This window comes from Eutrigla gurnardus (genome assembly GCF_963514095.1).
Source record: "Eutrigla gurnardus genome assembly, chromosome: 9".
Lineage (NCBI taxonomy): Eukaryota > Metazoa > Chordata > Actinopteri > Perciformes > Triglidae > Eutrigla > Eutrigla gurnardus.
Genome location: NC_139923.1, coordinates 15,584,469 through 15,597,406, shown reverse-complemented (window position 1 = coordinate 15,597,406; position 12,938 = coordinate 15,584,469). Strand labels below are relative to the sequence as shown.

At 40.1% G+C, this 12,938-nt stretch overlaps 1 protein-coding gene across 1 annotated transcript; it reads left to right on the top strand.

Moving 5' to 3' along the window:
• The first annotated feature begins 169 nt into the window (after positions 1–169).
• Positions 170–8,599, top strand: snupn (snurportin 1). Its single transcript, XM_084017940.1, has 9 exons — positions 170–247; positions 2,066–2,230; positions 3,362–3,545; positions 3,761–3,865; positions 5,894–5,990; positions 6,542–6,639; positions 6,818–6,895; positions 7,380–7,460; positions 7,666–8,599. The coding sequence occupies exons 2-9, from the start codon at positions 2,073–2,075 to the stop codon at positions 7,984–7,986; spliced, it is 1,122 nt and encodes a 373-aa protein (XP_083874066.1). The 5' UTR covers positions 170–247; positions 2,066–2,072; the 3' UTR covers positions 7,987–8,599.
• The last annotated feature ends 4,339 nt before the right edge of the window (positions 8,600–12,938 follow it).

The following is a 12,938-nucleotide window of genomic DNA, read 5'->3' as shown; positions in this document are numbered from 1 at the left end:
GCTTTTGAATGCAGGGTTTTTAGACACAACAGAGAATGTATCAGTTTAGTATTGCTACTTTTACGTCAGTAATAAATAAAAGTATGCCTTCCATCAATGAATATGTCTATGAAGTGCAGAAGTCTGCGCTGTAAAACTCCGGGCTAAGTTTCCTTTTATAGTCGGCCAACAAAAAGTCGCCGCGGGAGGGAAAGATGGCAGCGTGACGTCTCAGCAGCAGCAGCAACATCATCTCTGAACGTCCAAGGTATATATTTAGCTAATGATATTATGTATGCCATTATACAACCAAACCTGCTGCCAAGTTACTGGACCAGATAATTACGTGTATTTAGCCTTACGTACCGCTCCAGAATCATTGTTGCTAGCGACTAGCCCGGCTAACCACACGCTAGCGGGTTTAGCACGTTGCAAGCTGCTAAAATGACAAACCTAACCGACCACACTAAGCAGTCTGGGCTTTTCAAAACATCTTTGTCGTCCGTTTGAGGAGACGTCTGTTGTCTGGGTTGATTTTTATAGATACATGTGCGAAGAATGCAATGTGGGTAAAACGTCCCGCAAAAAAAAGGCAACATTGCGTTGTAGTACTAGCTAACGCTAACTTAGTTCATTGTGTAATGGAACTGTATTTAAACCAGGAGCCCTCGATACTTGTAATGGTACCAGACTGCTAAAACCACGCAGCGTATTTTGAAAGTCAATAAGTGTCCTTTGTTGAAGTATTTTATGAAGCTTTATGGCTCCAGCATCTTAAATGTAATGTCACATGTTGAGGATCTGCTGGTTTGTATCGTTGCTTATTAAATGTAGATGTATTTACACTAAATAAAACTGTATAGACTAGACAAATATGAAAGAAAATAAAAGGATCAATCTGTAATCAATAGTTAAATGCAAAATCACTAAACGGTAATATTCTGTATCTTGATGTGAAAAGCTTTCAGTTTCACAGAAAAAAAAGGAAGCTGAGAAAAGTTCAGAAAAATTTGGTGTAAAGCTCCTATAGTCAGTTAAACACACGCACACACACATTCATTATAGTGCAATATCATTCACCTCATCCCACCTGTGTTCAATTACAATTTTGTCACATCATTCTGCGAATTTTACAAGTGTTCTGGTACACAAAGGTGCTATCAGTGCTGTTCCCAATGCTTATGAATGATCTGTGGCACTGATATAAAACTATAAAATACACTAGGGATTCTGTTGTTGAGTCGGTGCGCAGGAAGTTTTTGGATGGTTTTATTGACCGTTGTAAAGATTCTCACCGAAAGATTAACAAAAGGAAAAGACATGCCGATTGGTTTTAGAAAAACCAAACCACTCCATCTCAGACAGTCGCTGCAGATTACAGTTGAGATTGTGAGAAAGAGTTACATGGATATTTGATTTGCTGGTTTTGGGAATCTTAAAGTGAGGAGCAAGACAAACTACAGAGTAGTGAACATCTGCTCTGAGACCAGGGGTGTCCCAGCTTAGTCTCTCACCCAAAAAAAGGCCAGCTCCCTATTGGCCAACCCATCCCACCGTTTGCACCAGGAGTTCCACCTTTCTGCCCTCTGGGTGGAGGTGTAGGGCTCTGAGGCTGAGGAGCTCCAGAGTTTAAGGTTTCCCAAGGCAATTGCTGTCATTGAACATGAGCTATAGTCCAAATTGTATTGTTGCACTTTGTAGTCTATGCATGCACTTTTCTGGTCATTGTACTTTGCAAACGTGATGTTTGCTGCTATTTGTTGTTTATTGTGTCATTGTTCCTGCCTTGTATATAGTAGATTTCTATTTGCTTGTTGTTAAAAGTGTTTTTGTTATTGGTTGTATGTACAGTACATTTCTCCTACATTTTCTTTTTCTTTTTATGCTGCACCAGAATTGCCCTCTTGGGACAATAAAACATTATCGAATAATACCCCCATTTTCAGACTTCCAAGGTGTAGTGAATGAGTGTAATATGGAACCACCTATGAGGACACATTATTAGCTGTTTCACTAGTCCCATGAAATCGATTGATTTTTTGTCACAGGGGAAAAAATAAATCCATGATTGTGTTGATTTGTACAGAGCCTCCATGGATGACCTGACCCAAGCCCTCTCGGCCAGCTTTGCTGTGTCCAAGGAGCCCAACAGCACAGCCGCCCCCCACCCTCGGCTGGCCCAGTACAAGAGCAAGTACAGTGTGCTGGAGCAGAGTGAGCGACGGCGGCGCTTCCTTGACCTGCAGAAAAGGTAAATATCCTAAAACCTCTATATTTGACCTTCAGGTTATTAACTGCTAGCTCACAGTATGGAGCATTTTCCTTCTGGGTTAGAATTTCTCCAATCAAGTCACTACTCCAAATTAATTTTAGTTTATTACACAGGATAATGCCCTTATTACACCAGCATTTATACTAAATGAAAGGCAATGCATTGGAGACCCTTTTCCATTCTCTTCTGCTTTGTACGGTTTACAGCTGCAGGATTAAAGCTACAGTAACAGTTGTCAGCTACATCCTAGGCCCCCTTTCAACGGCAGGAAATTTCCCCAGGGACTAGGAACACTTTGGTCCCTGCAGTCAAAAACACAACGAGTTCCTCAAAGTCTAAATTAAGTTCTGGGAACAATTTACTCCCCAAAAAGGCCTCTGTCAGGGATAGTACTTTCTGAATGTACAGGAACTTTCAGGATGGGGTTTGTAGGGATGACTTTCGCTGTTTGGACAAACAGCTGCATTAACTTAAAGTAAAGTTTCATTCAGAAAACAAGGAAGTAGTCTAATATTGAGTTAGAACAATGTGAGAGCGTTTCTCTTTGTTTTCTAACATTAAAAGTAAAGGTAGGCTCTTTTTAACAAAAGTCAGAGAGAAAAAGAGAGCTCAGGGGGCGAGTAGTGGGAGGAAAGTTATTTTCAGATTATTTTAATTTTTTATTTTTTATTCACAGTGGTTAAATTCTAAAGCTCAAATAAATAACCATCAAGCGCTCAACAGATGATTAACTGTCTTAGTTTCATTTTCCTGTGAATTTCATTGATCACATAAAGCTGTTTTCTCAGCATGTTTTTTTAAATGTAATAGGCGGGCACACTGAATTGCAAGCTGCAGAGTGTGTTTTGTCAGTCTTGGTCTTTAGACTGCAGACAACAAAAGGACTAAAATTACCAGGAACATATTTGTGCAGCTCTGGCTCAACTCAAAATATTGCAGACTGTGCAGATGCACTGATGGCAGTTCTGGCTACTCTTTAAATGTGTGTTTTAATTTGAGCGACTACCTTAGCTTGAGTAAAGGTAAATTACACAAAATTTTCATCTTTAAAATAATACCTAGGTGCACATATCTGATTAACCTTTTTTTCCCCTCCATCACTAATTTCAGTAAAAGGTTGAACTATGTCAACCATGCGCGGCGTCTGGCTGATGGGGACTGGACGGGGGCAGACAGCGATCCGGAGGAGGACATGGAGAAAAAAGAGGAGGGGGAACGGGAGCAAGATGACCTCACGGAGGAAGAGGGAATGGAGATTGAGAGGAGGAAGCTGCCAAAACATTATGCAAACCAGGTCAATGTTTGATGTGTTATTATCCAGAGATATCATTTTGCATCTTTGTTGCATTATTCCTCTTGGCCAGCAGAGGGCACAGGAGTTTCTTGAATGATAGCCCAAAAAGCTTGTTGAATGCCAACAGATCTGTAATTCTCATTTTTTGGATGCTCTGAATGCAATTTTGATGAAGATTAAATGCTAATGCTAACAAAGTTCCTCTAACTCCTTAGCTCATGCTGTCAGAGTGGCTGGTGGATGTGCCAGCAGAACTGGACACTGATTGGCTGATGGTGGTCTGTCCTATGGGGAAAAGATCTCTCATTGTTGCCTCCAAGGTGAGAACCTGTCACTGCTTCTCTATCGTTTCAGATTATGTCTTACTGCTGTCTCTGAACAAGATGATGATTTGAAGGTACTACACTGATAAATCGCCACATATAGAACTATCAATGAAATTCAACTGAAATTCTGCGTCCTGCTTATTATTAGCTTTTGAACTAGTTTCCGTGTCTGCGCCGTCTTCCAGCCCCGGTCGGAAGTTTTACCTCTTTTTTAAAATGTGATTATCATGTATTTATATTACCAATGTGTTCCAATAACTTTACAAATAATTATGTAGGGAACTATTATTTCACATCACCCAGTTTACCAAATTCAGCTCATTTGTTGAGGTCACTTGCTGATTAAAACTGAAGGGTTACTCAGGTTCACTTAATGTGGGCTGACCTTTTAAGGTGGACTAGCTATCTAAAAAAGACACTTGGCCACCAGGTCTAACAACATTTCTGGTGGAAACCCTGCGTTATGCCCTTATGTTTTTTTTTGGTTTATTACATTATTATCTTTTATTACATTTAAATGATTACATCAGGCACGGTTATGACTGTACTGAATCAATATTTTGTATTCATTGCTTGTAAATTCAACACTGCATTCCTGGTATGTGGGATAACGAGGTGAGTTAAGATTGGATGATGAGCTGCATTGGCTGAGCAATCACATACAATTTTCCCGAGCCTGTGACGGAGAAACCAGTAAGCCGGAAGTGACTTCATTATGATACTGTAAAGATGTGCGCTCGAAGTACCATTGAATCATTCATTCATTTATCAATCATTTTGCGAATTTTGAGTTTGAGAGTTGCTAAAAAATAACAAGACAAAAAACAAGAATTGAATTCAAAGGAAAAAGAGGTTGGCCTTGAGTGCTGATAAAATTGAAAACAAGTAGTACCAAAAGGATGCTGTGTCAGACTCACAAGCAACACACATTTTCTAATGACCACATTCTGTCTCAATTCATTTGGAAATCATGCTCCCGTATACATAAATTATATAATCAGAACAGGAATAAAAAGAAAAGAGATTGGTATACTGTGTTTATGCTGGAAAGCCCCCTAGTGAAAAGAGGTACATGAAGATTTTAATTTGTGTAATATTTTTCATCAATTTTCTCCTCTCTGCATTTAGTCAACAAATGTTTTTGTGTCATTTCTAAAGCTGTAGTAAAAATGCACTGGTTCCCATTTGTAGGTGGCCTACCAGGAAACTACTGGTATAAGAGATGAATAATAATTATTAAGCTTTATAAAACACTTGTGCTCTAATTCCTTACTATGCTTGTTCTGGAATAATCATTTAGTTGAGAAATGGTGACCCCTGCCTTCGCCCAATGACAGCTGGGATTGGCTCCAGCCTCCAGCCCCCCCGCAACCCTGAATACAGGATAAGCGGTAGAAAATGGATGGATGGATGGATGGATGGATGGATTATCTGTCAATCATCAACTGAATTTGAATGAATCCATGTGTAATTTCCTACTTTGCCACTTGGGGAGCTATTGTCTCATTTAAGAACTAAGAATTTTCCACAATTACACCCAGACAACATTATCTTATGCAACTACTTCAAAAAGTTCATGTATGCATATATTTTGGGACTGCAGAGAGGATGCCTACTTTGCAGATAAGTTTGTCTTACGTTGTCAAAGATACTAATTGTTGTTGGCCTCTTGTTTCACGTCTTAATGCTATGTCAACTCTAGCGCTGACGCCGACACTAATGCCACTAATGACCACCTGCACCAAATATAACGTTCTCTGATCTGTGAACCCATTTTTAAATCCCATTATCATGAGCCCAGCAGTTGTAATAGGTTATGTATAAAGTATGTAGAAAATACACTACTAGTAGATGAAACCAAATGATTCAGTGTTTTGATCTTTGTCTCTTTTTTCATCACCAATAACACAAACGCATGACGTTTTAAACTCTGCTGTTAAAATGACATAGTAGCTGACCTTGTGGTAACAGTTGTCATTTCTCTCATGTGTCGTCTTTGTTTTTCTATTGTTTTTCCTGAAGGGCTCCACGGCAGCGTACACTAAAAGCGGCTACTGTGTGAACCGTTTCCCCTCCCTGCTGCCCGGTGGGAACCGACACAACTCTGCCATGGGAAAAGGTAGGGGGGCGCGCTCAGGCATTTTAGCAACACAAAAAACCGACAGAAGGTTCTCGCATTGTTTATTTCCATTTTTAGGTTATGTTCTAGCTAAAATGTATTGCATTAACATTCAACATTGGAAGAACCTCCAACTGGATGTAATCTTTTTAAGAGGAGAGAGGGGAGATCCCAAATGTTCCAAGAATTTTGGGTAATGGTATGTGTATAAAATTATGAAGAAATGTGTGGACTATTTCCAGTTGATAGAATGGGTAAACGGGAAAAATAATGGGGTCTATTTAGAGTTCCTGAGAGTTGATGTTACAGTCATCCGTAATGTTATTCTAAGGCATCATACAGGAACTGAAAGTGACCATATATATCAGACCTTTGTGCCACTTGTATCAATCAGCCTTGCATATACAGTATAATGAGGTAATTTGGTACTTTTAGGTTGTAAGTCTTATTGCCTTAAATAATATTTGGGATATTAAGTGATTATAAGTGAAGTTTCATACTGGTGTGTTTTGTATATCTGTAAATGGCCCTTTTGTATGTGGCCCATGCAGACTACACGATCCTGGACTGCATTTACAGTGAGGTGGACAGAACGTACTACATCCTGGATGTCATGTGCTGGAGAGGCCACCCGGTCTACGACTGCCCGGTAAGATTGGCGTCTAATCCTCCAGCAATCCAGGAATGCTTGTCTAATTGCTTAAGTAGCAAAGTCTGGGCCACAGATGTGCTTTTTCTTCTTCTTTTTTTTGCCATGTTGCCCATCTCATTGGCTCGGGATTTGAGAAGGAGGTTTTTGTTTACAGTCCCTGTTTTCTCATCAACAGACCGAGTTTCGTTTCTACTGGCTCCAGTCCAAAGTCCAGGAGACGGACGGCCTATCAGAAATTGCCAAACGCAACCCTGTGAGTAACAGGAATACAGCCTCTTCACTGCGTGGCCCCATTTTGTCCTTCCTAGTTTTCAGTACTTGGCGTTGTTATTTGAGATACTGTAACATGTTGATTCAATCTTAGGTTTTCTGCATGTTGTGTTTGTTGTGCTTTATGCCTTGCTGCACCTTATTTCCACACATGGGATGAATAAAGTCCTGAACTTGAACCTCCTCGGGGGTAAATGAGACAAAGGAAAATGTAAGGCGAACTTACCATTACCGTCTTTGGTACAAATTTTGCACTAACGTGATTATTACACAGACATCTTGACGATTATGGGGCTTTGAGGAAGCCAGAGTGAACTTTGAGTTCATGTTCCACCTCTTAATCTTCAGTGTTTGCGTGGTACAGCACAGGAGGAGCTAAATCAGGCTTAGTACTTGAGGAAACTCAACATTGACAAATAGTGTTTGGAACTAACAACCTAGTGCTCTGGTTTTGTTTGATCCAACAGTTCCGGTTTGTGGGCCTCCAAAGTACAGACTGCACAGCAGAGCCGATTCAGAAAGCCCTGGCAGCCGAGTACAGCTTCAGTGTAAGAAAAGTTCTGCCTTTCAACCATTTTCTGCTCGCACCTTACTGCTGTACATTACAAGTATCGGTAATAGTCAAATAATTTCTCATATGCAAAGTGTTTTAATGTTATTTGGAGATTTTTTTTCTCTTTTATGAAACATTAAAACATTTTTTTTTCTTCTCGTAAGACTTTGATTAGTTGTATTCTGAATTTCTGGTTGCAGGTGGATGGTCTGCTCTTCTACCACCGGCAGACCCACTACACCCCCGGTACCACCCCTCTGGTGGGCTGGCTTCGCCCCTACATGGTCACTGACATCCTGGGCATCGAGGTCCCTGTAGGACCCCTCACCACCAAGCCTGAGTACGCCAGCCAACAGCTGCAGCAGATCCTGGAAAACAAAAAGACATCAAGTGAAGTCCGGCCGGCCAACAGAAGTGGAGGCTATGAGTTAGAGTACCTGTCTACGCCAGGCCAGGACAGTGGGGACACTCTGAACTTTTTGAGTCAAAAGCCAATAAGGGAAGCACACATGGAGATCTGAGTGGGAGGCTTAACGAGATGCAAATTGCTAACTCAGTATTTCTGAGTGATGGCGGCCCACATATGGCTCTTTAGAATGTCTTCTGAATGGTTTTGGAGATCTGACCAATTGCAAAGCAAGGCTAATTCTAATCCGGCACTGCTAAGGATGCCCACAGAGTGCAGATTAGAAGAGCCATGCCCTATATGTGTTTGCAAACTCTTCCATTCACACGTTGTACCTGTTACAGAACTCCGAAACAGAGTAGTTTTCTAGAATAAAGTATTCAGTCACGGCCTGTTATGCAGCCCTCTTTCATAACACCAAAGGTAGTCCCATATTATAAAAAAATAGGACAGTTAACAACAAAGTGCAGCACAGTAAATGTTGTGGTTATGTTATATTGCTATTTTTTACTTCAACCGGATTATGCATACAAAACCTTATGTGTTGGAGACTTTCTATCATCGATGCAACCACCAAAAAGTACGAAAATGTAGTTTTGGTGGCAGATCATTCGTTTGAGCAACAGAATGGAGAGATGTTCAGAATTTAATGTTAAATTTTAAAGTTGCTGCGAAGATGTTTTAATGTGTATGTTTCTTAATAAATTGATTTTTATGGGCCTACATCATGCACGTGTTCCCACGTTTTTGTTAACGGTCTATTTCAGAATCAGTTCAACACTCGAGGACAGACATTTAATAAACTTTTTTTTTTAATAACACTTTGTTGAAATTTGTAACATGCTCATTTAATTGTATTGTGGTTGTTTTTCACTGCTTGTTTTTTGGATATAATTCAAAATATTTAATCATTTACAACATATAGTTGGGAAAACCGTTTTATATAGTAATCTTAAACTGAAGTTATGTACCCTTTGAATGTGATTTGTCTTTCTTTTTTTTATCTTCTGCAAACACCTCAGACTTGACTGTACATGTACTGTCAGTATGACGGCACGTCTGACGTTCCAGTATATGGTAAGACGTGACTCATACTGCTGAGAGCAGCACTCATCTGCCGAATTCATGCGCATCTCTTCCCCTCTGCACTGAACTTACTGTGCCATTTGCGTAACGCGGTGAAGTGCTGGGTGGAAATTGTCAACAGGAAAAGTTGTCTGGCAGGGTTGTCAACTTCGTTTTTTCGGGGACCTGTGCCAACACATCCTCTGACAAAGTCCATTGCCTCAGGTTATCAGATCTGGGCTGCATGAAGGAGTTTACGATGTCTTAGGAAGGGAGGCAACCTGATTCTCTTTGCCCTATTTGTTGTCCTGTTTTTAGTGAGAATAGTGAAATGGGTTTAACTGAAAGTGAATTTTTAAACTTCTTGAATCCGTGTCCTCATAACATTCAGGTTTATATCACTACCTCTGGCTAGCAGTGTGGCTCTACAGTGGGTTTAATGTCGGCCAGTCCACCACTTTGGTCCAGACTGAAATATCTCAACGATTACTGAACGGCTCCTCGTTACATTTTGTAGACATACAGAAGATGAAGCCTGTTGGTGATCCTCTGAATTTCCTCAAGCACTACTGTGACGTTGACCTTGTTTGGTTTCTGTGTGATATGGCAACTATTTTATTGGTTGCCATGAAACTTGACATTCGTGTCCTCTTTGGGATGAACAGCTATCACTTTGGTCATCCGCCAACTTTTATAAAGCATCATCAACACAGTCTGACATTCCTTCACACCTTGGTGTTGCACCTTTTATTTAATGTTAAGTTGCAAATGATAGGGTGCTACAAGTTATAATAATTAGGTGGTGAAAATGGCAAACATGCTGCATGCCATCAACATTAGCAAACAGGAAGAACATCCTCAGGGCCAGTCGATTAGCTGTACATACTTTTTAAGGCTTAGTTTGTCATTTGGAGATCGATTTGTTTTGTCCCAATTAAAAGGAAGATACACTTAAGAGAACATTGCTATCAATGGAATGTACAGTTTTTAAGGTAAGAACAGCACATGATTAAGTTTGACCCAGAATAATGTAGTGTTCTAAACACTAACTTAAATGTCCAACATTCACACTGTACAAAACTGATGTTATCTTCGGCTTCACTAGACAGACATACTGCAGCTCAAAGACAGGTTTTGTGCCACAAGTCACTCCTTCTACACTGGAAACAAAAGTAATCTTGCTCTCTCCTTTTCGTGTCCTTATGATGGTATCGCTATTGCTCTCACCACCTACGCTAAACATCAACAGGTGAAAATAACATGTTCTCTACGCCTCTGTGGGGGATTGTTCAAACTTATTCTGGGAAACGTAGGAGATCACTGACTGAAGTAGAGGAAGGTGCACAATGCAGATGAAGGAAACTGGGTAAACCACATCATCCGATCACGCTATAACTCCTGGAAAGCATCAGACAGAATCGTTACAGCAGATAACAATATTTGGCGGTAGCTAGCAGGCTATCTGATTTTTGGTGTGATTTCAGTTGTGCATCAATGAAGACGTGGAAAAAATGATCTAGGTTATAACTGCAGATGTCGTTTGAGATCAATTTGAAGTAGTATAATTTAATTTGGATGGTACTCCACATAACAATACAAGCAATGTTTCCAAGTGGCTTGATAATGACCCATCGTTTCTTTGCAATTGTGGTCAAAACACGTGCCAAACACGGCCCAAACGGTTTGGCTCCTCCAAATGTATAGTAGCAAATGCATTTCATCAAGTACATTCAGAGGTTTTTTTCTTTCTTTCACATTCACCACTAAACCAAGAGGCCTGTCAAAGAGAGCAAAGTCAGGCATGTGGTTACAGCAAGAATTCAGCTATTAGTCAGCAGCACCGATCACTTTCCAGGAACTGAGCACCTGTCTGTCCACAGATTCAGAGCGTGCTCAGCCTCCCACACACACACACACACACATAATGTTGGTTACTTTAGGTCTCTCTGATCTCTATGAAAAAAAAATCCTGTCAACAAGCCTTCGAAGGAGGCAGATTTTTGTTTCCACTGCATCTTTCCACCCCTGTCAGATATATGATGTTCAGCCTGCGTGGTAACACCAACATCCACCCAACCTCTAGAGTTAACCTGCAGAACCACAATGTGTTGTTAAACTGCCGTTATTAGTGAGCTTCAGAGAAAACTCAGAATAAACCTTCACCGTGTGTGATGTCAGTAATGTGTGTGAAACTATGTAAATCATTAATCAGTCAGATTATGCAAATGATCCAATCTAAAATTCTCAGACAGAATGCTGAGAACATGACCTCCTTGTTTTCCACCACGGGTCCATAATGTTCACACGGTACATTTATGATTATTGTGAAAATCTGATTAAAGTGGATTTTCATGCAGACTTAGCATATATTAGTCACTTTAGACTTTGTGGGGCCTGGAAAGGCTTGTGTTGTACCAGAGGCATCCACAAACTGTACATGAGACGTCTTGGAGTAGATTTTAACTATTAACTTACTCTCCCTTTCCAGCTTTTTCTAACCAGTGTGGTGAGTTACATCAATCCTTATCATCTCTTACATGTTTGATGCACTCAAAGACTTTCTTTTTTTTTCTTTGTCAGGGTTGACATTGCGAGGGCAGTGCTACGGATTTACCAATCACATTTTCCCAAATGACATGATGTCAGCTAGTTTGATAGGAAGTCTATTGTTGTCCACTCCCTTTTCCCTTTAGTTTTCAAGCCAGACTTTCTCACGCGTTATTATTTACAGTTCGCCTATTGTGGGATCTTTTTGCAGAAAGAAAACATAAACAGCATGTGAATGTACCTGTAACTTCCAACCTTTTCTTAGAAAAACACTTGAAGTCAGAGAGATGAATCGCAAATACCTCAAAGGGCTTCCTTCTTTGATGAGATATCCATGATGTGAAGGTTAACACAGCATTAAGAAATCTTACCAACTTCTCACACACTCTCCCTGTTTTGCATCAGATCACTTTTACAACCTCATTAAAAACACATCAATGAACTAAAGGCCATCGATAGCCCTGCAGGATATGGAATCTCCTCACTGCATTTGAACTAACCTTCCTGCTGAAATATATCAGCAGAATAATTAGAGACCTGCAGTGTGTTTGTTTTTGGCTCATATTACAGTGACTTTATCATACGGTTGGGTATTTTCTGTTTCCTATGATGTCATGCAGTTCCTGTAAAATGTACTGGGTTATAATGTAGCCTGGGGGATGCATGAGTTGAGTTTCACTAATTAAATTGCTATTCTTGCAACCGATATTGCGGAAGGGCCTGCTCCTATTATTAGTTATTTCCTCTCACTTTATTTCATGCATTAATAATGTGCAGTGATAGTTTGGAGACTGCTGATGTACACTTAAAGCTAATGCACAATGTAAAAAAACAGTAGGCTCTATTTTAAATATAGACTACAGTCGCCAACAAGCAATATATCAAAAACCCCTTCCTTACATGTTTTAAGACATAAAATGCCTAATGTTGTAAAAGCATAATCAGAAAAGTGAAGGATCTTGGAAAAAGCAATGCTTTTTAGTTTCCAAACGTTTAACTGATATTGTCATAAGAAAGTCTAGAAGGATGCAGTGATGTCACAAAAACATGCCTGTATTTTTTTTAATTGAGAATCAGACAGATCTGCATCATTTGCTTAGGTTTGATAAGTGATGAGGGTTAGATGAGACAACGGACAGTCAGGACTGCAGAGAAAACCATTGACGCAAGCCTGCCCTCCATTCAGGATTCATGCCGCCTTCACGTGGTATCACAATTATGGTAAATACGAGTTGTCGATTTGGAAATTGCACATGAACGCACCCTCAAATCGTAATTACGAGTGGGAAACTCGGAGATCGTTTTGATAACCGAGTTTTCGAGTTGGGGCGACCAGAACCTTTCAACATGGCGGAGAAGAGGACAGATTCAGTAATGGATGGTACGTAATTCTTTATTTTTTTAATGTGCAACGAGTAGCCTATTAGCTGTTGCTTACATTAATGTAATCTGCAA

Excerpts from the sequence above, each read along its gene's own strand:
- snupn (XM_084017940.1), top strand. The coding sequence starts at position 2,073 with ATGGATGACCTGACCCAAGCCCTCTCGGCCAGCTTTGCTGTGTCCAAG. Across the intron at positions 2,231-3,361 it reads TTCCTTGACCTGCAGAAAAG|TAAAAGGTTGAACTATGTCA; the intron begins GTAAATATCCTA and ends CACTAATTTCAG. Across the intron at positions 5,991-6,541 it reads CAACTCTGCCATGGGAAAAG|ACTACACGATCCTGGACTGC; the intron begins GTAGGGGGGCGC and ends TGGCCCATGCAG.